Genomic DNA, 27,056 nt, shown 5'->3' with positions numbered 1-27,056 from the left:
CTGGTTAAGTGTTGTTTAACCAAGCATTCCCACAAGATAAAATTGATTTCCTTTCAAACAAACAAAAAAAAGAGATGGATCCACCACATTTGGGTGATGCTCAGCTGTTGAAAAAAAAAAAAACTACAACAAACGCACATGACACATTTATGGCTCAAAACTCTTGTTCAACAGATGACATACCCCAGTGCCCTAATTGATGCCATATTTTGCTTTTATCTGCCAAAAGTTAGGAAAACTTATGAGATCACTCAATCCCAAGAAAAACAAAAATGGAATTGGTTAATAATGTGCATTTCTAAAGGAAATACCTGCACTAATCAAAATGTAAACCTAAACCGTTGCACCTGCTGATTGACAGGAATCGTGGCCCCTCAACAGGACAGCAGAAAATGGAAATAAAACTTTGATAAGATGATAGTTCAACATGGAGTGTGTGTGAAAAATGACAGTGGTTCCCAGTTATCTGTGGGTGATACTGGTAGAAGTATATAAAAAAAGGGTAGACCAAGGAAGAAGGAAGAAGCATCAGGATGGAAAACTCAAAGTAGAGAAGTCTCCATCACAGTCAACTTCCATCGAAGTTGACTGTACCGTACTTGCAAAATGTATTATTTACATACAGAAAATTAAGTATTTTTAAACAAAGACTAGTTTTCTTGATCTACATAATAATATCATGCAAAAAGTTGACTTATTTTTTTTTAAATAGATCAAGCACAATATTTGTATCAGTGAAGATGTGCAGTCAGGCTGTAAAATAATCTTTCTGATGACATCTGGTTAAGTGTTGTTTAACCAAGCATTCCCACAAGATAACAATTTATTTCCTTTCAAACAAACAAAAAAAAAAGAGATGGATCCACCACATTTGGGTGATGCTCAGCTGTTTAAAAAAAAAAAACTACAACAAACGCACATGACACATTTATGGCTCAAAACTCTTGTTCAACAGATGACATACCCCAGTGCCCTAATAATTGATGATATATTTTGCTTTTATCTGCCAAAAGTTAGGAAAACTTATGAGATCACTCAATCCCAAGAAAAACAAGAAATGGAATTGGTTAATAATGTGCATTTCTAAAGGAAATACCTGCACTAATCAAAATGTAAACCTGAACCGTTGCACCTGCTGATTGACAGGAATCATGGCCCCTCAACATAACAGCGGAAAATGGAAATAAAACTTTGATAAGATGATAGTTCAACATGGAGTGTGTGTGAAAAATGACAGTGGTTCCCAGTTATCTGTGGGTGATACTGGTAGAAGTATATAAAAAAAGGGTAGACCAAGGAAGAAGGAAGAAGCATCAGGATGGAAAACTCAAAGTAGAGAAGTCTCCATCAGTCAACTTCCATCGAAGTTAACTGTACCGTACTTGCAAAATGTATTATTTACATACAGAAAATTAAGTATTTTTAAACAAAGACTAGTTTTCTTGATCTACATAATAATCTAGACAAAATTAACAGGCTATTCGTACTAAAATGAAATTGCCATTTCATAGATATTTTTGTTTGGGTGTTTATTGTATTTTTCTTTGTTTCTTTTACCTTTTCTTTTCCTTTCTATTCTTTTTCTATTGATTGATTTGTTTTGGTGATTTTGTATTGAGGGGGAGGATTTTTTATAAGCCCTTCGGGCTTCTTTTCCTCTCCTGCACAAATTATTTGTATGATAAAAAACTTTACTGTTGTCATTGTGCAAATAAATAAAAATAAATAAATAAAAATAATCTCATGCAAAAAGTTGACTTATTTTTTTTTAAGTAGATCAAGCACAATATTTGTATCAGTGGAGGTGTGCAGTCAGGCTGTAAAATAATCTTTCTGATGACATCTGGTTAAGTGTTGTTTAACCAAGCATTCCCACAAGATAACAATTTATTTCCTTTCGTCTGTGACTTCCTGTTATGAAGAGGGCCGAGCAGTGAAGTGCACAGTCATCAAACCCGCCAGTAGTGTAATGTGGTCTCCTCCACACTGAAGGCAGCGCTGCATCATTCTCTATCGTCCAGCATTGCGCCCTCCTGTGTCTTTAAGAGGTTGAACTTGAGGCTGATTTATGGTTTGCGAGTCCTGGCTCGTCTTCACTTGACTCAGCCCTGCGTGTGTGTTCGTGTCAGTGACACGGCATAAATGATGAGTGCGGTCGGCGGCGGGGGCAGGATCTTCATCTGAAAGCATGCAGGCTGTGGGGCGGCCGGGGCGGCCGCTGCGGGCCACCGTACCCGTGTGGATGCTGCTGAGCGCGGCGGCGGGGGCCAGAGCGCAGGACGACGCCATGGAGGAGCTGGTCACCGAGAAGGAGGCGGAGGAGAGTCACCGGCAGGACAGCGTCAACCTGCTGACGTTCATCCTGCTGCTCACCCTCACCATCCTCACCATATGGCTGTTCAAGCACCGGCGGGTCCGCTTCCTGCACGAAACCGGCCTGGCCATGATCTACGGTGAGGCTTGTTGGGGATTACACAGGTCTGTCTGTGACACGCAGCCACTCTCCCCGGCTGTGCGTGCTTCACTCTCCCGGGGCTGTGCGTGGTCCACTCTCCCGGGGCTGTGCGTGCTTCACTCTCCCGGGGCTGTGCGTGGTTCACTCTCCCGGGGCTGTGCGTGCTTCACTCTCCCCCCCGCGGCCGCGCGGGGGTTCACGTGAAGATGCAGAGATTTCAGATCAAAGGCAGCGCTCATCTGCAGGGTTGGTGCGCGTTTCTGGAGTTGCTGCTGCTGCTGCTGCTGCTGCATGCGCGTCCTAGCCTGGGAATAAACATCCATTTACTTTATCTCTGGTATCAAGAATTAGTTTACATTGACCTCAGTGTTGTTTTGTCTTATGACCTAATTTGAAATCTCATTGTCGTCTAAAATGGCTTATATAATTAATTTATATTTGGTCTGATGCGTTTTACCAGATGGAAAAATCTAATACACATGTGTGTGTGTGTGTGTGTGTGTATATATATATATATATATATATATATATATATATATATATACATATACACACCAGAAAAACTAAATAAATAAATAAAATAAAGATACTTAATATTTATTTTCACATATATGTTACTTTTCTTGGTATATCCCACGCTTTCCCTAAATAGTCAGAAAGTGCAAATACTTTATAATCAAAAATCCATTTGATCCAGTATGTATGTATGTATGTATGTATGTATGTATGTATGTATGTATGTATGTATGTATGTGTATGTATATATATATGTGTGTGTGTGTGTGTGTGTGTGTGTGTGTGTGTGTGTGTGTGTGTGTGTGTGTGTGTGTGTGTGTGTGTGTGAGAATGAAAACAAACAAAAAAAAAGAGATGGATCCACCAGATTTGGGTGATGCTCATTCAGCTGTTGAAAAAAAAAAAACTACAACAAACGCACATGACATATTTATGGCTCAAAACTCTTGTTCAACAGATGACATACCCCAGTACCCTAATTGATGCCATATTTTGATTTTTATCTGCCAAAAGTTAGGAAAACTTATGAGATCACTCAATCCCAAGAAAAACAAGAAATAGAATTGGTTAATAATGTGCATTTCTAAAGGAAATACCTGCACTAATCAAAATGTAAACCTAAACCGTTGCACCTGCTGATTGACAGGAATCGTGGCCCCTCAACAGGACAGCGGAAAATGGAAATAAAACTTTGACAAGATGATAGTTCAACATGGAGTGTGAAATATGACAGTGGTTCCCAGATATCTGTGGGTGATACTGGTAGAAGTATTAAAAAAAAAAGGGTAGACGGACGAAGAAGCATCAGGATGGAAAACTCAAAGTAGAGAAGTCTCCATCAAAATAAATAAATTACAAATGAACAGCAATAGAAATGAAAGTTTGTGTCAGGACCATAAGAAATCGGGAAAAAAAGGGATTAATACATCAAGAAGCAAAACATAAGCCTTCATTTATACTTAAACAAAAAAAAGGTTATAGTGAGCTTAAAATAAAAGAAAAGAGAAAAAAGAAGCAGTCATGGACTGGATGGTTGGATGGAAGAGATATTCAATGATGAATCACAAATCTGCTGTAGAAATGTTGAGTAAATGCTGCCAAAACTTTAGTTTGGTTTAGGTCCAATGAAACACGATGACAACCTGAAGAAAGCCAGCAGACGTCTCTGCGGGGTTAGATGCTGGCTGAGAGACTGGGCGAGATGGCAGACAGTTTGATTAGATTCAGATCCGTTTGATTCACTTAAATCCAATAAACTTACTTAATTTTACTTTATTAACCCACAAAGGGAAATGATGTAATTTTCAGTCACTAATTCTACAGTAAATATAAACTATAAGGATTTTTCCATATTTCTCGCTGATGTAAAAGCGTGTTCTGCTGGGTGAAGCTGGGTAAAAGTCATTAAACCAATACTATGTTGGAGAAACATGGAAAAATGTGGTTAGACTGCATCTGTGTGTGTACGCGCATGAGCGTTGATACAATCTGAGTTGGTCCGAGCCACATATGTCAATCATTACCCAAAGATCATGCAGAAAGAAAAGCAACACCAGACTTTGATTTGTATTTTTGGGGCTTAAAAGACAAACGTATCCTTTGGTGCTTTTCCAGCCGAGTTCATAGTTTCACAAACACGAACCACGTGCTCTTCCAGCAGGGAGTCAGAAACAGAAAACTGCAGAAATATTACCATTTTTAACAGCTGGAACTTAATTTGCAACGGTAATAGTCTGGTTCACGTCCATCCATCAGTGTGTCCGGAGTCGTTATCTATATCCCATCTTACACCTGAATAACAATCCACATAGAAATAGTCAAAGCTTAATGAGGGGAAGTCTGGTCCAGAAGACCTTGTTTATTCATGTCAGCGGTTTATGGCGCTTCTTTGTTTAAAGCCGTGGAAAGAACCTCCTAGACTTTCTGTGTAATTTGAGAATATTTCCACAAGAAATCAAAACAACTGGTGGACTGGTTCTCTCTGCGTGTTCAACCAGCTTCTGCATCTGCGTGTGTGTGGTTAGACCCAAGCCAGAGTGCAGCATTTGTGGATAACCCAGAGAGAGAGAGAGAGAATTAGGGAAACAGTGCTGGCAGCTTTGCCCTGCCACGTCTCCTGCGCATAACTGCTCTCTGATCAGAGGAGTTATGTTGTCTCCACTTCTTGCTTCATCCCTTTCTTCTTGACAGCAACCCTCTCTGCCATATTTGACCAATCGACTCCCCGTGTATTTATTTCCCTGCCCTCTGGGCGCAGCGACCTCGTAAACCAGAAGCACCTGCAGAACTGGCCTGCACTGAGCAATTTCCTTGTTTGGTATTTAAATGTTTTATATAGAGTGAATACCTTTTTCTTGGATTAATTGAATTGCTTATAAGGGTGTCAGTGGATCTTCCTAACCTTCCTACCGTTCTCCCTCTGTTGTCATTTGTCAGGTTTGCTGGTGGGTGTGATTCTGCGTTACGGTATTCCTGCCACCAGCTACCATAACAAGACTCCCCCCAGCTGCATGCTGCAGGAAGGACCTGTCAGCACCCTGCTGCTCAACATCAGCGGCAGGATCTTTGAGTACACCCTCAAAGGGCAAATCAACTCCAGGGAGATTCACAATGTGGAGCAGAATGATATGCTGCGCAAGGTACCTGGAAATGTTAACCATCCGTTCAGCATTCCTGCTCCATTTAAAACCTGTTAACTCTGAGTTTCTCCTCGTCTCCAGGTGACTTTTGACCCCGAGGTTTTCTTCAACATTTTACTTCCTCCGATTATTTTTCATGCTGGCTACAGTCTGAAGAAGGTGAGAGGAATGCATGTGAACTCCAGCACTGTGGACTGTTTCATGGCTGAACTGGGGTGAAGCGGTACGATGCGATGGCGCTGCTGTAGGACCAGGTGGATGTGTCTTCCATTTCCCTACACAGATGTAGGGCTGGGCGATATGGACCAAAAGTCATATCTCAATATTTTCTAGCTGAATGGCGATACTCGATATATATCGATATTTTTTCTGTGCCATAATTGGGGTTTCCCCCAAAGCATTATAGCATAGCATCTCTGTTAGCTTCATTTTTTTCTGATGCAAACCCTTAAAAAAAACGGTCAGTTTTAATACAATGCCTCGTGCCAAATGTCACACAGGTACATTTATTAACAGAGGTCTGCAAAATATCAAAATGTATAAAACAAATGAAATAAAAATAAACTGCCTGCATATATAGAATAAAAATGCTTCTTGAATAAAATAAAACAAATATCCCTTTCCTGCATAACAATTAAATTAAAATACACTGTGCAATTAATACAATGTAGACAGTAACAGGCAAACTTTTCCACTGAGGTTGACAGTTGTGCAAATAACAAAACATTTGAAAACATTTAAAAAAAAAAAATTTTTGAAAATGAAAAATTTTTTTTTTTTCGATATGAACGATATTGTCTCGTACCATATCGCGTTTGAAAATATATCGATATATATTAAAATCTCGATATATTGCCCAGCCCTACACAGATGGTTTGATCGGAAGAACAAAACTCTCATTTGTCAGACTTCTGAGAGCAGTCAGTGTTTTCTGTGGCCCTTTTGAAGGGGAAGTGCGGAGCAGATGTCTGTCGTTTCCTCTGTGGCTTTTTTGCAGACACATGAAAAACAGGACTGGCAGGGTGACCAGTTTCTGCTTTCGATTGCAGGAAAGTCCTCTCCATAGTCTTCAGTACTAATCTAGAAAGTACAGCAGGTGTTTGAAATTATTGTTTCATTGTGATGATTAAAATTTACATGTCATCTGAATGAATGGAAATGTCCTTGGGGCTGTGTTACAGTGCAGAACCTCTCTGACCAGTGTGGTTGTGGGATTATGATTAGATTTTTAGTTATTACTGCGATTAATGTCTTCAGGTGTCTGTTTGAAATGTGAAGCACTGGAGTCCACGGGAGATGACTTTCTATGATCCTAGTGATCCCTGGACTTGAAGTATTGGGTGAAACCACAAGCTGAATGTGGGTTTTACTAAGTTTTATGTTTTCTGTGCCACAAGTGCGGGGTTTTGGGTTTAGATTGAAGTTTTTTTATTATTTGCTGTTTAAAATATGTTGAAATCTGGTATTGACAGGATCAAAATAGCATTCTTTTGTCTTTTGTAAATGTTAACAGGCAATTGCGATGGTGCTTGAAGACATCAACCACACTGGCCACAGCCTTTTTGTCAATAGCATTAATATGCATTGATTTAGTGAGCTTGTTCACCTCCTGAAGTTTTAATTTGGCTCAGAGATGTACAGCTTTACTGTGCATGACTGTTGATGCCACATTTTACTCAAAAAAATACACAAAGGAGTGCTTATTATTTTAATTCTCCATTAGTCTAGATGACTCTGAAGGTGATATTATACCATTTTGTCATATCGTGTAGCATCGAACGCAAAGGTCTTATGTCACATGGGTAGTTCTTCATTTATCTTTTCAGTACTAATACACTGTAAATATTTTTGATTGGATCCACTACTAGCTCTTATTTTGGAATTGTAATACGGCACAAAGTGGTTTCTTGAAAAAGTGACCAGGTCAACTTGTAGCTCCTCTCAAAGGATAGGTTTGAACATTGTTTTTTCTTGTATTTCTTTTAAAAGTGTGATTCATGGTGGAATTAGCTGAGTCAAACACCAAACCTCAGGAAACAGGAAAGAGAGGTCACGTCAGGATACTTGGCAGTCTTAGAGTTCTTTTGTGTTTTTCTGTAATTTTAACTAGTAATTAAAGCACACAAAGACGTTACAGATTATTGCTGCAGCCTAACTGCCTACATGTTATCTTGTTGAGCTGCCAGAGAGTCGTGTATAATCTAAAAACTGTCAACATTTGCTGGCGTGAAGGTCACAAAGGAAAAGGCTCAGGAACTTGAATCATGTTATTTGTCACCCCGAGCTGAAGGCACCTGGGTTGGAAGTGACCTCAGCAGGCTGTTGCTGCTTGTTTGTCCAACAGCTGGATGGTGTTTGTGTTTCTTCATCAAGCGTGACTCTTACTGACCTCAAGGCGACCGTTGACGGTTATTTGTCACACTTGAAAATGTGTTGTTTCCAAGAACTTTGTTGTGTGTTTCTTTTTACCAGCTAGCGTGTTATATTGCTATTTTCTCCTTCCCAGAGACACTTCTTCAGGAATCTGGGCTCCATCATAACATATGCCTTTCTTGGCACTGCCATCTCCTGCTTTGTTATTGGGTGGGTGTCTTCTTCTTTATGGTCCTCCGATTAAATTTGAAAGCAGGATTTATGATGAAATCCTCCTGTTCTGTGCTGTTTCATCATTTTTTTATTCTTCTCCAGGAATCTGATGTACGGCGTGGTGAAGCTGATGCAGATGGTTGGACAGCTGACTGACAAGTTCTATTACACGGACTGCCTCTTCTTTGGCGCCATCATCTCTGCCACAGACCCGGGTATGACGCCTGCTGCTGAATACAGTTTGTGGTTGTGCATTCATACCCAGACCTTGATTGACTTCATCCTTTATCCCTCCGTGTGTGCAGTGACGGTGCTAGCCATCTTTAATGAGCTCCATGCGGATGGGGATCTCTACGCTCTGCTATTTGGAGAAAGTGTTATGAACGACGCAGTGGCCATTGTGCTCTCCTCGTAAGTCACATTGCTGCTTTATCCAATTGTGGAATGCAGATAAGTAGATTTGCTGGAGTTCTGTTCTTAAATAAAGACCCTGGGAGCATTCTTGCTTCCTTTTACTCCACAGCACTATAAACATCAACAACATGCTTTTCACTCCATGTAAGTCACTAGTTACCTAGTGTTTTTCTCGACCTAACAAGGAAAGGTGACATCATTTAGCATTTAATGGGCTCATTTTTTGGAAATGCAAGCATTCTCAGATTTTTGTCATTGTAATTAACTATTGTAAATATTTTTTTGGACGTTGTGGCAGCTTTTTGCAGTACGGTAGTTCTGGTCTGGTGTTTGAGCTTATTTCTAATAAAACATGCAGTTTAGTTATCTTAAACATTTTTCCTCGCTGGGTTGGATGCTGGGCTGCTTAAAGGATTTCTTCTGGTACTTCTTGCCCATTCAACAGTTGCTATGATGAGTCACCGTGACCACAGAAAAGCTCTTTTCAATGCGGGAGTAGCTGATTGAGCTTTTCTAAATGCCAAGTAAGACCAGAAATCTCAACAAGTTGAAGAAGAAATGTTGATGATGTGGAGCAAGAGCAGGAGGGAAAAAGATGGACATGGTTGATAAAGAAGCGGCAGAAATATCAGAATGGCAGCACTGATTTTGATTAACAGAGACGTGACTGCATACATATTTAAGACAATAGGGGTCAGAGAGACACAGCATGCAGTAAAGGAGGAGTAAAGGATTGTGGTGCTTGTTTGTAACAGATTGCGTGATCCTTGAGGCCTTACTGTGGAAGAGCATCTGTACACTCTGGATACTGAACTTTCAGCTTCTATGTTTTCGTACGTGTTCAGTCCATGTTGTCCACTGAGATAATTCACCTGCATTTCTTGATGAAGCTGCAGAAAACATCATTGGCATGATGTAATTTCCCTTTGTGGATTAATGGAGTATGACAGCTGGGATACCCCCCACGCCCGACCCCTCTCCCAACAGAATAAAGCAGGTGTAGAAAATGGATTAATATAATAACTAAGCATTGTTAAATTCAGTAATGTTCTGATGTCTGTACTTTTATTGCGTCATTCTGGTAAACTATATAGATATTCACATACATTCTCTTCAGTAATGTTTAAAATAGTTTTTGTTTTACTAATAGAGTAGTGTATTTATTGTAGCCGTGTGTTATTAGGCTCTGAGTGATGCTTTTACTGGCGTTATCAAACTACACCTAAAAAGATTCAACACTTTTGAGTGTTGGTGTGTCTGGTTTTGGAGCTCTTGTTGAATGTCTCACTAATATGTGAAGACTGCTCGTCACAGACATACAGCCCTCTAGCGCCCTCTACTGGAGGAGTGGAAATCACCTGCTGTACATGGGTTTCGCCCTACACTTTTATTACATCCTATGAGATGTTTTCTCAAATGCATGAAATGTTGTACTTTGAAAACAATTTCCACATTGAATACACAAAACAAATGCATATTTTTAGAGAGATAAAATAATAATAGTGCAGGATTTTATTTGCGCTCATTTTGTTTGGTACTGTAGATCCAGTCTGTGTACATGCACAGTCAGATATCCATAATTGTAAGTGATTGTGATATTGATTTTGACAAAAATTGGTCTAAACCTTGTTTTTGTGTTGCAGGTCTATTGTGGCGTACCAGCCTAGTGGTGCAAACACACACATGTTCGATGCCGCTGCATTTTTCAAGTCGGTGGGTGTTTTCCTGGGTATTTTCAGCGGCTCCTTTGTGATGGGAGCGGCCACAGGAGTCGTCACCGCTCTCATATCCTTTTATTCATGCATGTTTGGAAATTCAGCTACAGTCTCTTGGCCAGAGTGATGTCATATGGATCCGTTGTGGATGATAAATACAAAATGCCTTTTTTTTGTTTGTGTTTTTCCTTAACTGGACTTCACGTCACTAAATTCACTAAGCTGCACTACTTCCCTCTGCTGGAGACCGCCCTCTTTTTCCTCATGTCCTGGAGCACCTTCCTGCTAGCTGAGGCTTGCGGATTCACAGGTGAACTGTACCACATCTTTGACAAGGATGATAACATTTTATTGCATATTTGGGATCTCTTGTATTTCAGATTGTGTGGCAAACAGCATAAAAGATGTTGTTCATATTCAATATAGCTCAATATTTCTCAATATTTCATTGAAACTTTCCATCTATTGAATTTGAAATGTGTTTTTGCACACACCACTGCAAACATGTGTCTGTAGTGTTGCATTTATGCATTTTTGGGGCTTAAGAAAATGAAAAAAACGTTGGATCCTAAATATTCAATAATGCCAATTTTCCCTTTTTCTTTTAACCTTAAGACAAAAAGAAAAAGATCAATTTTTGTTCAGCAGAATGTGTAAGGAAAAAATACAATAAAATGAACAGCACTCATTCATTCTGACTTCAAATTACCAAAATGTTAACTTTTAATTCCCAGCTCACATGCTCTTATTTGTGCTAAATCCCATAATTATGATAAGTTTAAACAAAGTGCTGTTGAGCCATCCTCGAGGAAGTAATTCTCTTTAATAAAATGTCATTAGAGACTGATTATGAAGCAGATGTGCATCTTATTAAATGAACAAATCCTATGTGACGCTGTAGTGAGAGGAGTCTTGTTGAGATGTTTCCAGGGGTCACTGGGGTGGGTGGATTTCTTTCCATTTCATGTTAAAATCCCCCAGCTTGCATGTTGAAGTGATTTGTATTCAACTCTGAACTGATGTGTGCGTGCATGTTGCCTTGCAGGTGTTGTAGCGGTGCTGTTTTGTGGCATCACACAGGCTCACTATACCTACAACAACCTCTCTGGGGAATCCACAAAACGCACCAAGCAGGTAACATCTGACCGCCTTCCTCTTTTAACCCCGTTAATCTGGAACCCCCTGACAGTCTGAACATGGGACTCGTGCCAGATGGTGCAACGATCAGCCTGCTGTGACCTTAATCGGGTCTGTCTGAGGACATCCCTTCTAACATTACCGTTCAGTTTCTCGGGGGGGGTTCAATCTTGAGGACAAGCTGCAGATTAACACGTAGACGACATGCTGCATGACAGATTTAGGATCAGCAAACAGCCTCATACTGTACGTACTGCAGAGGCATGGTTAATGTAATTATTCTGGCAACATACATGTGGCCTCTGGCAGAGCACCAGTATCAGGAGACTTAGTCTGAACCATTCAAAAGTCAGCTTGTGGACGGTTTTTCTATTCATTTATAAATAGTAATCTGTATTAAAATCCTGACAAAAATTGTATTTTTTGCAGCTCTTTGAAGTCCTTCACTTTCTGGCTGAGAACTTCATCTTCTCCTACATGGGCTTGGCTCTGTTCACCTTCCAGAATCACATTTTCAGCCCCATCTTCATCATAGGAGCCTTTGTATCCTTTCGGCCCCCTCTTAAGACATCTTTTGTGTTATGTACCTCCAATAAGTTTGTTTTGGGAAACATTCTACAGCTTCAAAAGTGTTAAAATAAGTCAGAAACTCCTTGACCCACCTTTCAGATTTCAATTTTCATTGGAAGAGCTCTCAATATCTACCCACTGTCTTTTCTTCTCAACCTCGGCCGAAGGGACAAAATCAGAGGGAACTTCCAGCACATGATGATGTTTGCAGGTAAGAAACAAAGCCGTCATTCAGTTTTATTTGTTGTCTTATCCTTGAGCATCAGTTCAGCCTCAGTGTGCTGTGAGGACTTTTAACGTGACCCTCTCCAGGTCTGCGGGGGGCGATGGCGTTTGCCTTGGCTATCCGGGACACTGCTACCCACGCTCGTCAGATGATGTTCACCACCACGTTGCTCATTGTCTTCTTCACCGTCTGGGTGTTCGGTGGAGGAACTACACCCATGCTGTCCTGGCTACACATCAGGTGACAAAGCCCTTTTCTGATATAGAAAAAAAATATAATCTGCCTTCTTTTATTGAACACTCACACTGCAGTTCCTTACGACAGAGGACTAAAATGTATTAAAAAAGTTAATTTCTAACACATCAAACATCAGGCCACTGTAGAGAGCATTTTCCGTTTTCTATTTGGCGGTAAAATCTGTCTTTCTTCTGCTATCTTAAGAAATAATATTTCAAATTTGGCTTCATGTTCCATTCACTGCAGAGCCATGTGGCAGTTAATGTCATGAGAAAGTTAAAGTCAACCGGAAATCTGGTGACTCTCGACGTCAAGATCAAGAGTAACAACAAAAAGATCTGCTGCAATCAATCACTGGGAACGTTATAAAACCCTTCGCTTCAAACAAATGAAGAATAAATCATTTAACAGATGCTTTTATACAAAGTGACTTACATCTGAGAGAATCAGATAATCATATGACAAAACAAGGCAAATGCATTCGCAGAAAGACAGTTCATTCAAAGGTGTAGGTAAAGAGATGAGCTCTAAAATGCGATTTCAAAGATGCCAGAGTTGCAGCGGACCTGCAGGTCTGTGGAAGTTTCATCCACATACTGAAAGCAGCTTTTCCTTGGTTAGTCTGAACTGTCGGGATGGAAAACTGACCTGTTTCAGATTATCCGAGATGCCTCGAAGGTTCATATTGGATCACAGATTCCAAAATATGTTTTGGCCTCAACCATTTAAAGTGATATAAACAAATGACATGATCTTAAAGTCAACTTTTTGATGGACAGAAAGCCATTGTAAGAAGCTGAGATATGGATCCCTGGTCTCAAGGATTCAAGCAGCAGCTTTCTGAATCATCTGCAGCTGTCTGATTGTTTTTACTTAGCAGACCTGGTAATAAACTGGTGTAATAATCTAATCTGCTCAGATAAAGATGGGTCCGTTTCTCCAAATCTCTCTGATGCATTAGTACTTTGATCCTTTAAATGTTCTAAAGTAACAGTAAGCTGACTTTGTAATTGACTCGATGTAGCTGCTAAATTCTGGTCGGATACACTTTTTTCCTTCTTAGGCCCCAAGACAGTTACATCTGTCTTGACTTTGTTTAGATGTAGAGAATCCTGGAACATCCAGCTGTTTGAGAGACTTAAAAAGATTTTATAAAAGATTATGATTTCCTGGTGATATTGTTGTGTAGATTTAAAAATAATCTGGATGGCTATAGTAACATATTTATTTGGTTTGCTTAATCTAAGCCATTGAAAGCATGCAGATGTTGAATAGAAGAGGCCCCCAGAATAGGACCCTGAGGAACTACCAGTTTTGTTCACAGAGATCTATTAATGCCTGTAGATCCGAAATGATCCCTGTCCTTTAAGTTGGATTTAAACAAGTTCAGTGCTGGGCAGTAAGACTCATGCAGGTTTCTAATAAAGTGATATGTTATGATCAACTTTGTTAAATACAACTAAAAAGATGTGAATATATATCTGTATAGAAACGGATGTGTTTAGGAAACAGAGCCAGACTGTGGTCAGTTGCAGAGGCCAGAAGATTGGGAGGCTGCTCACATAAAATATCGGCCTTACGGCTGTGTGACAGCAGTTCAATTTAAAGCTATAAGACCCCATTTATCTCAGGCTGTGAATGAGATATAAACAATTTCCTCTCTGAGAACCTTTGCGATAGAGATGGAATATTGACAAAATAACCCACTATCATAAAAAGGCCCATTAAAGTTATTGATTGTTAAATCAATGACAAGTTGTATTAAAAGCACCATCAAAAGATATCACCAAACCTCACCCAGTTGATTATTTACAGAGAAGTTGCATATCTATATTTTCTGAAATTGTATATTAATGATCTTTTCATTGATTTGAGTAAATGGCAGACTGAGGAGGACTAAAGTGAGACAAATACCTACAGTATGTTTGTGTTTTAGAAAAGTATTAGACTAAAGAATGGAATTTAAAAACAAAGTCTGCCCTCAAGTTTAGCTGTTTTCTCCCACAACATGTAACTCTAGTTCACATTATTATGGGGCTGCCGGGAGATGGGGCCAGATTTCTGCCACCACTTGTTTCCACCCCCACTTCCAAACTCAAGGGGGCCTTTGTGGGACGTCACATTGAACACTTGCGCTTGAGCCAGAAGTGACACTGAAACTAATCACCAGGCTGCTGTCACATGAGCTGTCCCACCACAAGCTGTTACCAGTGCTGTAATTTGATTTTTGTTGCCGACGCTGCAGACCACAGCCTCACTTTACTCGTAGCCCGAGAGCCTCTATTTTTCACTATAAAGCGGATTATCTCACTCAGATCGGCGGCCTGAGCGAACAGGCTCTGCTTAATATGAGTAATGCCTCCCCAGACTGGCCGGGGACTATCCCACTCGGTAGAGGTTTAGAGCACGGCCAAAAGCTCCCTGTGATCTCATTGCCATAGTAACTGGTACATGTTGCATGCCAGATGAATTTCAGCCATTCCGCCCAATGATTTTAGGTATCATTTCCTACAACTTACAAAGTTACACAGCGCGGCAGCCTGTTGACATAATATATAACCACTCTGGCACAAGAAGTCATTCGTAAACGTCCTCTGGCGGTCAGGCTGATTGATGGTTTGTGATTGTGGGTTGGTTCCAGTATGGATCAACGTCTTGTGTAAGAGGAGACGCCGCTGGTATTAGGGTTTGGGTGGAAGCCTGTAAGCAGGGATGCGTGCATGCTTATATCCGTGGTTGGCAGTGCAGCCACCAAGAGAGAAAGAGATTTCTGTCCTCATGCCAGATCAAGAAAAGGCTACTGACATATTGTAACTCAAACTGGAATGATTTATTTCAGTCTGCTCTTTTGAACATCGTTGGCATTTGAAGATGAATGCTTGCACCTCCAATATTTTCTAGTAAAACCTTTAAGGGAAACGGATAAACCCATGTTTTCTTTAATTTTTACAAGTTCAACTAACCAAAGTCAAACTTAAAACTATTTAACAAAAGCAATTTAAAACAAAAGTACCAAAATATTTTGAAATGGAAGCTGAAAGAAGAAATGGTTGCAAGATCCAGAATGAACTGATTAAACGGCTGAACTTGTTGAAGTAGATGCTTGAGAGACCTAAAGGGCATGGATAGAGATAAAAGCAGTTAACGGAGGACAGAACTGAGAAGAAAAGGGTGTGAGAAATGGCACTTTTTTTCCGTGACAGTCTCAGATGAACAATAAACAACAAAAAGGAGTTGAACTGCGAAGTGCTGGACACACCTGAGCTGTCAGGTCAAGAGCTGGAGTTCTGGCATCCGCCAGTACTTTCATGTGTACGTCTGAACATCTGCTTAACCCCAGTGTTAAGCATGAGGATTACAGCCTGTTCCTGAAATAGAGGATTATATTTTGCCTACACATTCGCCAATTGCTGTTTTTAGAACACTGTGTGGTCACTCTTCATCTGCTTTAACGCTGAACATCCAGTCTCCTGCTGACTGAGACAAAGTGGTTAACAGAAGAGTGAAACTGCTATTCTTGAACCCCGCCCAAATTACTTTGATATCTGAACAGTAATGCTCTGCTCTTGTGGGTTTTTGTCTGGTTTTGCTCTTTGCAAAACCAATGACGTCTTCATTGTTCATAAGTTTCCACCGTTGGCCCGCTCCCACTCAAAAAGAGATTTTATCTCAATAGACTTCCTGGTATGATAGACTTCCTGGTAAAATAAATCAATCAAAAAAAGAATTTTTGATCCTCAAAATAATCCTGATCTGCCTTCATCCGTAGGTGGACATCTAACTGTTGTAATTTAATCCAAAAACACCCTTGGAAGCCTCCAAAAAAAAATAATCACCATATTATAGGATTAACTGTGCTTAGAGAGTCGTGCCGTACTGTGACCTTCCTGCTTCCTCTTCAAAGTATTCAATGTACAAGATGACTATTTTTATCACACAAGCCAAGTCTCATTAGATGAACCGTCCAATACTTTAACTTTAAATGTGCTCCGTACATATTTATGACGTGATAGAGTTGGAAATGTAGGCGAGAAACCTCAACATGGTGAGTGGGAGTATTTCAGGTGATAGCAAGTGGTGCTGACAAAGTCTCTCTTTTAATGTCATACCTTTTTGTTTTTCTTGGTAACTTCAGTCACCTTCACTCTTTAAAGCAAAATAAAAAACAGAACACAGCAGGTCTGAGGGTAACTGAGTGTACAAGGCCCTGCTTGGCACGTCAGCCCGGCTCTGGTTCAGGGTCTGTTGTTGGAGAATTTGTCCCAGCATGAAGCTCTGAAGCTGCTCCGCGTGTGATGTGAATATCTGAGTCAGGTTTTCCTCATCTCGGTCGTTGCTGACCAACATCTCACATGTGAAAGGACAAACCACGTTCCCTGTTTATACAGAAGCAGAAGGAAAGTTTTGCAAACTAATCTGAAAAAGGGTGTGCGAAGGAAAACGAGAACTGTGTCAAAATGGTTTCTCCATTTTCTTTTTTTTTTTTTTATTATCACGGAAAAAACAAGTGCTGGGCCTCTTTAAGAGCCATGAAGTTCTTCCCAGATCCTTGTTTCTGCAGAGCTCTGAGGCATTTGCACCTTTGCTGCTGGTACCGGCATCCAGCCTCCACTCAGCTGTGAATGCGTGGGGGGGGGGGATTTGACTGAACGCAGAAGGACTATTTGGTTTGTCACTTACCCAGAACAAATATTTCCTCTCCATGACAGTTATGGAAAAGCTTAATGTTAGCCATGCACTCCAGTTTGACACTCCTCTGCACAGCATCAGATATCATTTCAAATTTGTCCGTGACAGGCTGCATGTCTCTGCCTTGACCTCCATCTACAAGGATTAGATTCTGTTTATGTGGACCAGAGGTTATGCTTACGGATCTGCTGGTGTTTTTTTATGTCTTTTAATGACAGAGGGGGGGAAAAAAGGGAAGACATTACTCAGGACCAGATAGGAAGACTGACATTATGCCTGCTACGTAAATGAATAATTCTGATGTTTTGCAAACCTGTTTGTCTTGCAAATGTGCGCTGCAGATGACAGGACTGCTATGTCTGTGCAGCAGAAATGAACGTCAGCTGTTCCAACTTAGCTTAAACCAACCAATAACAGCCAGGAGGAGACTGGCTCTTGCCAAGCGATTGACCTGTTATGTAACGTTTTTCTGTGGCTTTATGTTTAACTTGCTTCAAGAAGGGAGATTTGGTGTGTAGTTTTGTTTAGACCCAGCTTTCGCTTCAGTTTAAGAGAAATGTATGACAGTAGAGCATGTATGCAATGTTAAGCACAGGCACACATAACTAGTTCAGTCACAGTAAACCGCATGAATAACTGTCCCTCTGTCATGTGCTCAGGGGTAACTCGCTAATTTTCTGAACCTAATCCAACCCCGTGTCTGTGAATGTATGCACCTTTTAGGACCGGAGTGGCACTCGTATCCGTTACCAATTACATTTTCGTCAGTTAACATTCTCTTTTACACTTGCAATAATGCAGGGTTGGAGTTGATCCAGATCAAGACATGCAGTCCTCGGGAGACAGCTTCCAAGTCTTGCAGGGGGTGAGTATCCCACTCGCTCACCCACTTGAGTGCCGCGCTCAATTCTGACATTGTTCCACTTTTATTCCATTTTATGATGGTGCGGTTCAAATGTGCAAGTCTAAACATATGCAGATTGTGTTTCTAAAATTGTAGAGGTTCTTAGCTGTGGTGTGCAGTTATTTGTCAGTGCTAATTCATTTATGACGATGACTCTTGTCTGCCGCCCTCCTAAGCAATGTCCTGCATCGAAGAGTGCAGGGTAATACTTACGGACTGCTGTGAGCTCGGGATCTTCTCTGTAGGGGAGGGAGGATGTGATGCAGGATTAGTAATTACACCGGCCAGATATTAAGACTGTTAACTCTGCAAAGAGAGAGGTCGCAGTCTGATCTCTTTAGTTTGAATACAGGCTTCTCCCCCGGGCCATCAAACTGTTCAACTCCTCACTGGGGGGGAGGAGGCCAAAGAAGAACTGAAGGACAGAGGGGCTGTGGGGGGGGGGGGGGGGGGGGGGGGGGGGGGTTAACGGAGGGGGAGGAGTATCAAAACCAGTTGATTCATAATGATCATGATACCAATCAGAGAATAAAAGAGCAGGTGATCACAATAAAAAGTTAGAAAAACTAAGTGTGTGTGTGTGTGTGTTTGCATATACAGTATATGTGTATGTATATAATACTGTATATTTGTTCAGTATATTGCATGTATAATTAAAGGTAGGGTAAGGAATTTCTGGAGGACGTCACCTCAAGTGCAAGAGCATGTGCATAGACTTTTGTCCTGTCGGGGCACGGTAGTGCAGCCATCTCACAGCTAGAAGGTCCTGGGTTCAATTCCCGCCGGGGACGCTGTGGGCGCTGAAGTGCGTGTTAAAGTTCCCCCATGACTTCAGCACCCAAGGGCCTTTCTGTGTGGAGTTTGCATGTTCTCCCCGTGTTCCCTTGGGTAGCTAATGTGAGCTACCCTCACAAAAACATGCAACAGTCCTGGGCTACACATGCCCCCTCTGGCCAACCGGGGCGCCAGATGGGGTGGGGAGGATCCGGCCGGAATAACGTGATCCTTCCACGCGCTACGTCCGGCCGGAGAAACCCCACCCTGTCTGGTGAAAAGAAGCGGCCCGTCACTCCTCAAGTAAAGGGGAGACTTGAGCTCAGTGCAGGGCCTCCCGGGGTTGGTAGAGGGAGCAATGCCCAGGACTGACTTAGGTAGGAGCACTTTAAATATAAAAAAAAATATATATATATATATATATATATATATATATATATATATATATATTAAAAAAAAAAAAGAGTTTCGTCCTGTCAGTGATTGGAGAAATGTTTGCTGTGGTTTGGTAGGCGAGCTGCCCCCACTCCTGTTTGTACTCATGAGATGACCAGCCAGCGGATGGTGAGGAGATGCTCACTGAGAGTTACAAAAAGTGTTCTGGGTTGGAAAACATGTAAAATGACTTAGCAAATCAGTGATCTGAGTGTGGAAAAAAAAGAATTGGCTCAGTGAGAATTAACAAAATGATTTAATCCCGTCAACTTGTATAGAAATACATTTATATTCTCATGCAACACGTCTTCTTTTGCATGTGTTTCTGCAGGACGGCTCCCAGGGTGAAGGGCAGAGTAAAACCAAACAGGAGAGTGCGTGGCTCTTCAGGCTTTGGTACAACTTTGATCACAAGTATCCTTTCTGCGTCCTGCTTCACTGAAGTACATATGTGTGCCATGTGTGTTTAGACCTCGAGATAGAAATGTGTTTCATCTTATGCAGCTCTTTGTGGTAATGTCAGATGTCATAATAAGCATCGGGATGTTTGTATGGGGTTTGGTTCTGTTTTTGTTGGGTCGTTCTGCGGTCGGTATCAGATTACAGGTGGGAATCTAAAAACTGTTTTCTTTTGCCGCCCAGTCTGGATGCATCACGCACCTCATCCTCCCGTTTCCTCCACCCTCGTCATCCGTGTTTATCAATTGTCTCCCCAGTTGATTCACTGCGTCATAAGCTTCCAGCATAACAGCTGTACTTTACGGTGTAAAATACCCCCCCGTGACACAAACAATTTGCAGCCGAAGCAGGTGGGATGGATTCCTCTTACTTCCCAGAACAGATCCATTTTTCGATTGTTTAACCGACTGTTGGCATAGATGACTGTGACACAGGTGGCCCACTGCTTGTCCGCTCACATCGACTTGACCACTTTTCCACAACACCTGGTTGTCCAAGAGTATTAATAAAAAAAAGTATAAACGGGTGTCAAAGAAGCCTACTGCTTCCTCCTGCAGCCAAGTATCCCGACTTATTTTCCGCTCAGCTGCTCACAATATCCTGTGCAAACTTTTATTCCAAATATATCTTGTTGGCAGACATCCTGTAAATTATTCGACCACAATTCATCCAGTGACATGTGATTTAAGTTAAGTTTCTGCACGAAAATAACTTATTTTAAGAATGAAACTAAGCATGAGGTGTATTTATAGGCATTGCATTTACATATACAGCTAATTCTAACAGTTTTATAAGGGCTTTAGGGGACCACATTCCACAAAGAGTGTTTGTATCCTGTAAATAAAGACCTTTTGATGTTTATGATTCATCTGCAAAGACTCAGAGATCACTACACTAGATCACTACAAATTTTGTGTTGAGATAGTTAGTTTGAGCTTTTAAAACGTTCATTACAGTTCCGATCACGGTAAAGTAAAGCATTAACAGGCATTTGCTGTCAGTAGCCGATTACCGGTGTGAGCTATTCTCCTTATTAACCTCTCAGTTACCTTAAGCCCATCCTGACACACAGCGGTCCGCCGCTCACCTCCACTCTGCCCAGCTACTGCGGCCCACTGGCCAGCTGTCTGACCAGTCCCCAGGCGTACGAGGTGAGTGTCCGCGCACGGAAGCACAAAGGTGTCAGGGAAAAAAAATTGCAGCACTGGAGACGTTTTACCTGCACGTTGTGCTGCCGGGTGTATTTGGAAAATGATCAAACTGTCACGTTGATGACTTCCGAATTGAAAACTTGACGCCAATTAAAATTGTAAAACCTTCAGATCAGTTAGTGAAGAGCTGCATCTTTGCTGATGTTTTTAAAAGGGTCGAAGCAACAAGCCAACAAAGGAAGTGCATGGTGACGCAGAGGTTCTGCCTTTCTATTTAAAAAAAACACGTTTCTCATGTTACTAACAGAAGTACCGTTTCTGCAGGAACTTCAAGGATGATCTTTTTATACACAACTGAAAACAGAGTCCTTCTGTAACTCTGACAAAAGAGATGGGAAATTGTTTTCTAGTTTGACATTTTTAATCCGAACTATCCAGAGAGGGTGGGCAACAGAGCTCAGCATAAGCAGGAGATATTCTGTATGAGTCATATAAGAAAGAAACCACAGTGGATAAAAACATTACACAAAACACCTCCTGAATGCTGTTTCATCTTTGCTGTTCCTGTTTTGATATTCACTTTTTTAGCTTTTCAAAGAAATATTCACAAACGTTATAAAGGTACCGTGCACATTATCACATGAGGCATATAGAGATTTAGAGATGGATGAAAAATGTGTAAAAAGGAAATGTAACTTCAGCACCACTCATAGCTGTCCATGATGCAAATCCGCTACGTGGTCCTACCTTGCATAACCTGCCGTGAACACAACCGTTTGATTGACCCATGCAAATGAAATAAAAGCCCATTTGACTGGTAGACGGGGCTGCAGCAGCGGAGCGATGACTTTAAAGGTCATGTTTAGTTTTAGTGTTTGTTTGGATTATATTAAAGAAATGCGTTAGAGCTGTAAGTAAATTCTTGTCATTCCTTTGTAACCTAGATGTTTTTACAGACAATAATATAACAAAAAAAATAGACCTGTTTAAAAAAACAACCCATAGCTGTAACCAAACCAGATCTCCCCTTTCATGTTCTCATTTCTTTTATGGTGAATCAGGGAGGCTGCTTGTGAATACTGATGTTTTTTTCTCTAAGGAGTACTGTACTATTGTGAAAGTCCTCTCAATGGCTGCCAGAAAACGCACAAAGAACCGAGGCCTTCAAGAGGAGAGAAAATGGACCTTAGAGAAGCCCTTTTTTTTGGCATTCAGCACGCACAAAAGGCCCTTTTCAGCACCGCTTCAATGATGACTGTTCCAGCCCTGCGCTCCGATATTTAAAACACAAATGACCGTACAACAGTCATTTAGGGAAAATAACCCCTTTTTTTTCACCTAAAAGGCTTGTATGAAGACTGGATACTTGTGCTTTGGGGTTAGAAATTTGGGGTCTAAATGTCATTTCTGAAACTGCCGACCGATTTTCAGGTTTGTGGCAGTAAATTTGTGGCAGTAAATTTCTTATGTTTGCATTCTTCTCATGGCTTGTAGATCTCAGTCTGCCAATCTGGGGTCGCCTAACAAAGAAGAGTTGAATTTAGGAGGCTGCCCGTATAATCAGGGCCACCCAGAGCTCTGACACAAGATAAAATGCCTGCTTCCTCTTTTGTTATGGACGTAATGAACTGCAGAGAAGGAAAATGCCTTCAACCAATTAGATTTTCTTCTTTTTACTGACTTCAAAGTACCGAAAACAAATCTCATGGTGGATAGCAAAATGTTGTTCTTAATCTAATACTTTTATTCATTTCAATTTGTAGGCTTTCAGGAACAAAACAAACTAATATGTCCGTCATCTGTGGGACGCAGTTTTAACCCATTCTTTCTAACTAAAGACTCTAAAGATGGGTCACAAATATATAGTTTCCTGTTCTGAAAAGCCCGGACAACAAGCATTTCTCAGACATGACTTGCATGAACATTTGTTTGGGACTATTTTCAGCCACATGTTGATAGTCTTGGAGCTCTTCTGATTATTGGACCAAGAGGGTGTGCACAAACTGATCTGACAGACCGTTTGACTGTTGGAGCCCTTTAACTTGTGTGTGTATGTGTGTATATATATATATATATATATATATATATATATATATATATATATATATATATATATATATATATATATATATATATATTATATATATGTATATGTGAGTGTGACTGATTCATTTGAACACCGCTCTTCCCTTCTTCTGTTCAAAGATAATTGTAATTTATTCATTTCCGTCATCCGGGTGATCCCTGAATTGACCTGGTGTTAACTCATCCTGTTCTCCCTGGGGACATGGGTTGAGTATCGATTTCCAGCCAGTCAATTAAAGCTGTGAGAACCTCGTGTTTTCCAGCTATTTATTACTTAACCAGAGTGCAGCATCTGGTTTTTGTATTGGGTCTCTAACATTTGACTTATTGTGCCACGCAGACCACGAACAGGCTGTAGTTTCCTGTGGTCAGTTACTGGAGTACAAGTCTCCTCCCATCCCCCTCTGGAAATCCAGTGTCCCTTACGAGCTTTTACATGGTCAATGTCGGCCCTTTCACTTCACGAGCCCCGCCGTGTGTGTCCTGCATCTCGCTCACGCTCACCCCCCCCCTCACGTTGTGCTCTGGGTTTGTTTTCTCAGAATCACGAGCAGCTGCGGGACCCCGACAGCGACCTGGGCCACAACGATGCCGACCTGACCTTCATGTTCGGCGACACCTCCATCACGGCCAACGGCGCGTCCGGCAGCCGAGCGGACGCCGCCGGGGGGTCGGGTTGGAGTGCGAATGGAAAAAGGAGCGGCAGCACGTCAGAGGAAGCATTGGAGCGTGAGCTGGACTCCCGCGAGCAGGAGCTGCTGAGCCGTGGCACACGCCTGGTTTTCCCCATGGAGGATCATGTCTGACTCTGCCCTCCCCCCCCCATCCCCCACCCGCCTGCTTGAGCTGCCAACTTCTACCTGACCCCACTGCCCATCCAGATACCTTGTCCTCTGCTCTTTCTACTTCCAAGTGCCCAGTACTTCCACGATGAGACATTATGAAGAGATGGAAGTAGACAGGAGGAGTGGGGAGGGGGGGGGGCTGAGCTCCCTCTAGGCCAAGAGGCAGAGACCAGGGAACATTTCATCCTCATCACAGAGAAGATTTATTCTCAAGGATACTTCTAGAGTGTCACGACGGAAAGTTGTGCAAAAAAATGTTACCCACATGGTCGTACAGATGGCACTTTGTGGCTCAGCCTGAGTGGTAAAGAAGTAGGAAAAACTCTCTCTCTCTCATCACATTCCACAAGTCCATGCTGACGAAACGATGAATGGCATTGAGATGAAAGCTGTTTTTGTAAATGCGTACCATTCATCTGAATATGGGGAAACGGTGGCGTGTGAGACGCACGTGAGACAGTGAATGTGTTTCCTCCACAGCTGCCGGCCGTGGTGGAAGAATGCTAGCATGTAAATAGCTTTGATCCAGAACCGCTGGTTTTTATGGTTCACACCAAGTTACTGTCTCAGATAGTACGCGTGCATGTTGTCTTGAGCCGGCCTGGATCCTTTTCTGTGTTTTGGACTTTTTCTGTCGCTCAAATAAGGGCCAGATGTGTTTAACTTTTAATGATAAGATTTCTCATGAGATAACGCTGATAATCACCATACGGGAGAAGTAGGATGTGCGGTCTGATGCAGTTGACTCGCTGAGGTGAAGAGCACACCGTCGGGTTTTTGAATCTTCTGCAGAATATAATGTTGTTTAGAGCCGCTTCGGTTGAATTATATTAAAACGACCCATCAAAGATGCTGGAACTGATCCGAATTTGACGGTTTCATGTGAGAAATTGGATAAAGTTTGTTTTTATTTTAATTCATCAGATAAATTGTTAATCCATGTCAACTTCACATTTAACTGAGAAAACTGCACTGGGAAAAGCAGTGTTAATATTACCACATTTAGGTCAGTCCACTTCCCCGTGACCCCGTGCAGGATTAAACGGGTGTAGAAGATGGATGGATGGATGGATGGAGGTCAGTCCACTTATGCAACAGACTTTTATTTATGCTGTTAGTTTAGCTCCCTCCTTACTGTATATTGAGACATTGGTAATGATGAATTTAAACTGCCCTGTCCTGCGCCTGAGAGACGGAGCCTGCGAGTGGACGTTGGGTTCAGGTGGGGCACCATTCACTCCTTTAAACAGAAAAAAGTCAAATATAAAACCCAAGGGAACCGTGTAGAGGAGTTAGCGTGAACACAAAATGCCACTCTTGTTGCCTGCCTGCACTAGCTCCCGAGTTGCCTCACTTATACCTTTTTTTTTCTTTTGTTCTTTTAATTTTAAACTTCGGCTGCTAAACTTTGAGACTTGAGTGACCTGAAATCCCAAAGGAAAGAGACCACTGACGACAATCGATGAAGATAAGTGCTTGCAAAAGCACTTTTTAAGCCTCGATTTATAAGTAGACTCTACCACTACTTTTTTTTACACTCATCCAAGTTATATTTTTTTTATATTGGTACAGTTAAACAAATAAATAAAGGTCAAATAAGGGTACAACCTCCCATTTATTTCAACTATCTGTGAAAGCGATAATACTTTGAGGTTATGCACGTAAATAATGCTAATTATGAGTCATCCAAGCTTGAGCATGACCTGTCAGTCTCTGAAAACGTGACGTTTTAACAGACAAAAGAAACACATAATGGTGTGTTTTTTGGCTGTGAAGACGATGAGATTTTTGATGTTTTTTGTTTGGGGGTCAAATGAAAGCCTGTCTACTCAAAGCTTTGTACTGTAAACAATATATAATGAGAAGATCATGTTTTGCTCGACTACCTGAGGCTCAGAAACGTCATATTTCGCTCATGCCGCTCGTATTAACTGTCATCAGACCACTGACCTTCAGTCTTTCTGCAATTTGATTTGCTTCACTTATGAAATTATTGTTGTTCATTAAGTTACTCTCTGGTGACCTTCTACACAGCTTGATTACAAAACCCCAACAATTTAATACAATTCAAGCCAGTGTCCTATGTAGCTCCAAACTGAACTGGTCGTACTTGGACTGCCGTGCTGTTTTAGGGCTGACGAAGCTGCATCCAGCTCTTTGGGCACATATCACTGATGTTTGCTGCTTGTGAAGTATTTCTGTTTATTATTAAGCCAATGTGGCCCTGTTTTGACACCTGAAACACGTACTATGTCCTCATTTCCACAACTTGAAGTGTCTGTGTGAGTGGCACAACAGTCTGAGCTGAATCTGAAGCGTTCACGCCAGAGTTACTTGTGCGTTTATTTTGGTCACTGGGGACCTCCAAGAGGAAATGAATCTAGTTGTGTAAGCGCCGTGCTGGCTGTGTGCATTTAAAGTTTGCTGGAGGAAAAGGCTCTCTGGCTGCTGTCAGTTTTTCTGTCTGATGGAAAAGGAAGCACATACGTGTCATTTAACTAAAAAAAACAACCGCTTTTGCTTATACCGTGCCTGATAGAAAATGTTGCACAGAAACCTTGTGCAAAGACTGAATAGTGAAGTTGTTGCATCTCAAGATGAAGAGGACTGTGCTTAAGTGCTGTGAATTTCCCCTCCATCGCTGCCCCGCTGGCTGACATGCAGTCGGACTGAAGCAACATCACTGACAATTTAACTGAAGGCGGCAGATGATTAAATGAGCAGAGACTGGCACTTTACCTCGCACAGAGGACACTCGTGGGACTCTTATATAACCTTCATGTGCACTCTGTCTTTCTCCATGCTGCTGTACTGTCAGTTGTCTTGCTGGCTATTTTAAAACTCTCTCTGTACCTGAGAAATGTGAGATGTAGCCTATTTGTCAATATGTCCACCTGTGGTTTCTAGTTGCAACTGGCTGCCGGGTGCGTCACAGTTTGCATGTGATCATGTAAATAAAAAATCTTCAAGTTCAGTCGTTCAGCTGTATGTTGTTTTCCCCTTGAAGCTATCAAAGGAAGTGTGATGGCTCCACATGAACATCCTGTTTGAACTGTGCTGCTTGATGCATTTAGACAAACAACACACCACAATCACTGCTCATCTCCTAATAGATGTAAAATAACAACGGAATATCAAATTTTGAGTTCAAGTACAAATCCAGTGGACGCCTGCTTTAACAACCAGCGAGTGATGTACACACTCCCTAATCCACTGTGA

General features: G+C 41.4%; 1 protein-coding gene across 1 annotated transcript; it reads left to right on the top strand.

The window, feature by feature from the left end:
• Positions 1-1,998: 1,998 nt before the first annotated feature.
• slc9a7 (solute carrier family 9 member 7) lies at positions 1,999-26,811 on the top strand. The gene is made up of 16 exons (XM_061737873.1): positions 1,999-2,453; positions 5,408-5,610; positions 5,692-5,769; positions 8,117-8,193; positions 8,299-8,411; positions 8,502-8,607; positions 10,254-10,390; positions 10,525-10,635; positions 11,371-11,459; positions 11,892-12,005; positions 12,132-12,243; positions 12,345-12,498; positions 17,986-18,049; positions 19,629-19,711; positions 20,802-20,907; positions 23,535-26,811. Exons 1-16 carry the CDS (start codon positions 2,189-2,191, stop codon positions 23,796-23,798), a joined length of 2,076 nt encoding a protein of 691 aa, XP_061593857.1. The 5' UTR covers positions 1,999-2,188; the 3' UTR covers positions 23,799-26,811.
• The last annotated feature ends 245 nt before the right edge of the window (positions 26,812-27,056 follow it).

This window comes from Cololabis saira, chromosome 13, assembly GCF_033807715.1.
Source record: "Cololabis saira isolate AMF1-May2022 chromosome 13, fColSai1.1, whole genome shotgun sequence".
Classification (NCBI taxonomy): Eukaryota; Metazoa; Chordata; class Actinopteri; order Beloniformes; family Belonidae; genus Cololabis; species Cololabis saira.
Note: the sequence above shows the minus strand (reverse complement) of the source record. Positions and strands in the feature narration are given on the sequence as shown.

What these genes read in the sequence shown, in the direction of transcription:
- slc9a7 (XM_061737873.1), top strand. Translation starts at nt 2,189, where the DNA reads ATGCAGGCTGTGGGGCGGCCGGGGCGGCCGCTGCGGGCCACCGTACCC. An exon ending in GGCCACAGGAGTCGTCACCG is followed by an intron (nt 10,391 to 10,524) that starts CTCTCATATCCT and finishes CCTTAACTGGAC; the next exon opens with TTCACGTCACTAAATTCACT. An exon ending in TGAGGCTTGCGGATTCACAG is followed by an intron (nt 10,636 to 11,370) that starts GTGAACTGTACC and finishes GTTGCCTTGCAG; the next exon opens with GTGTTGTAGCGGTGCTGTTT.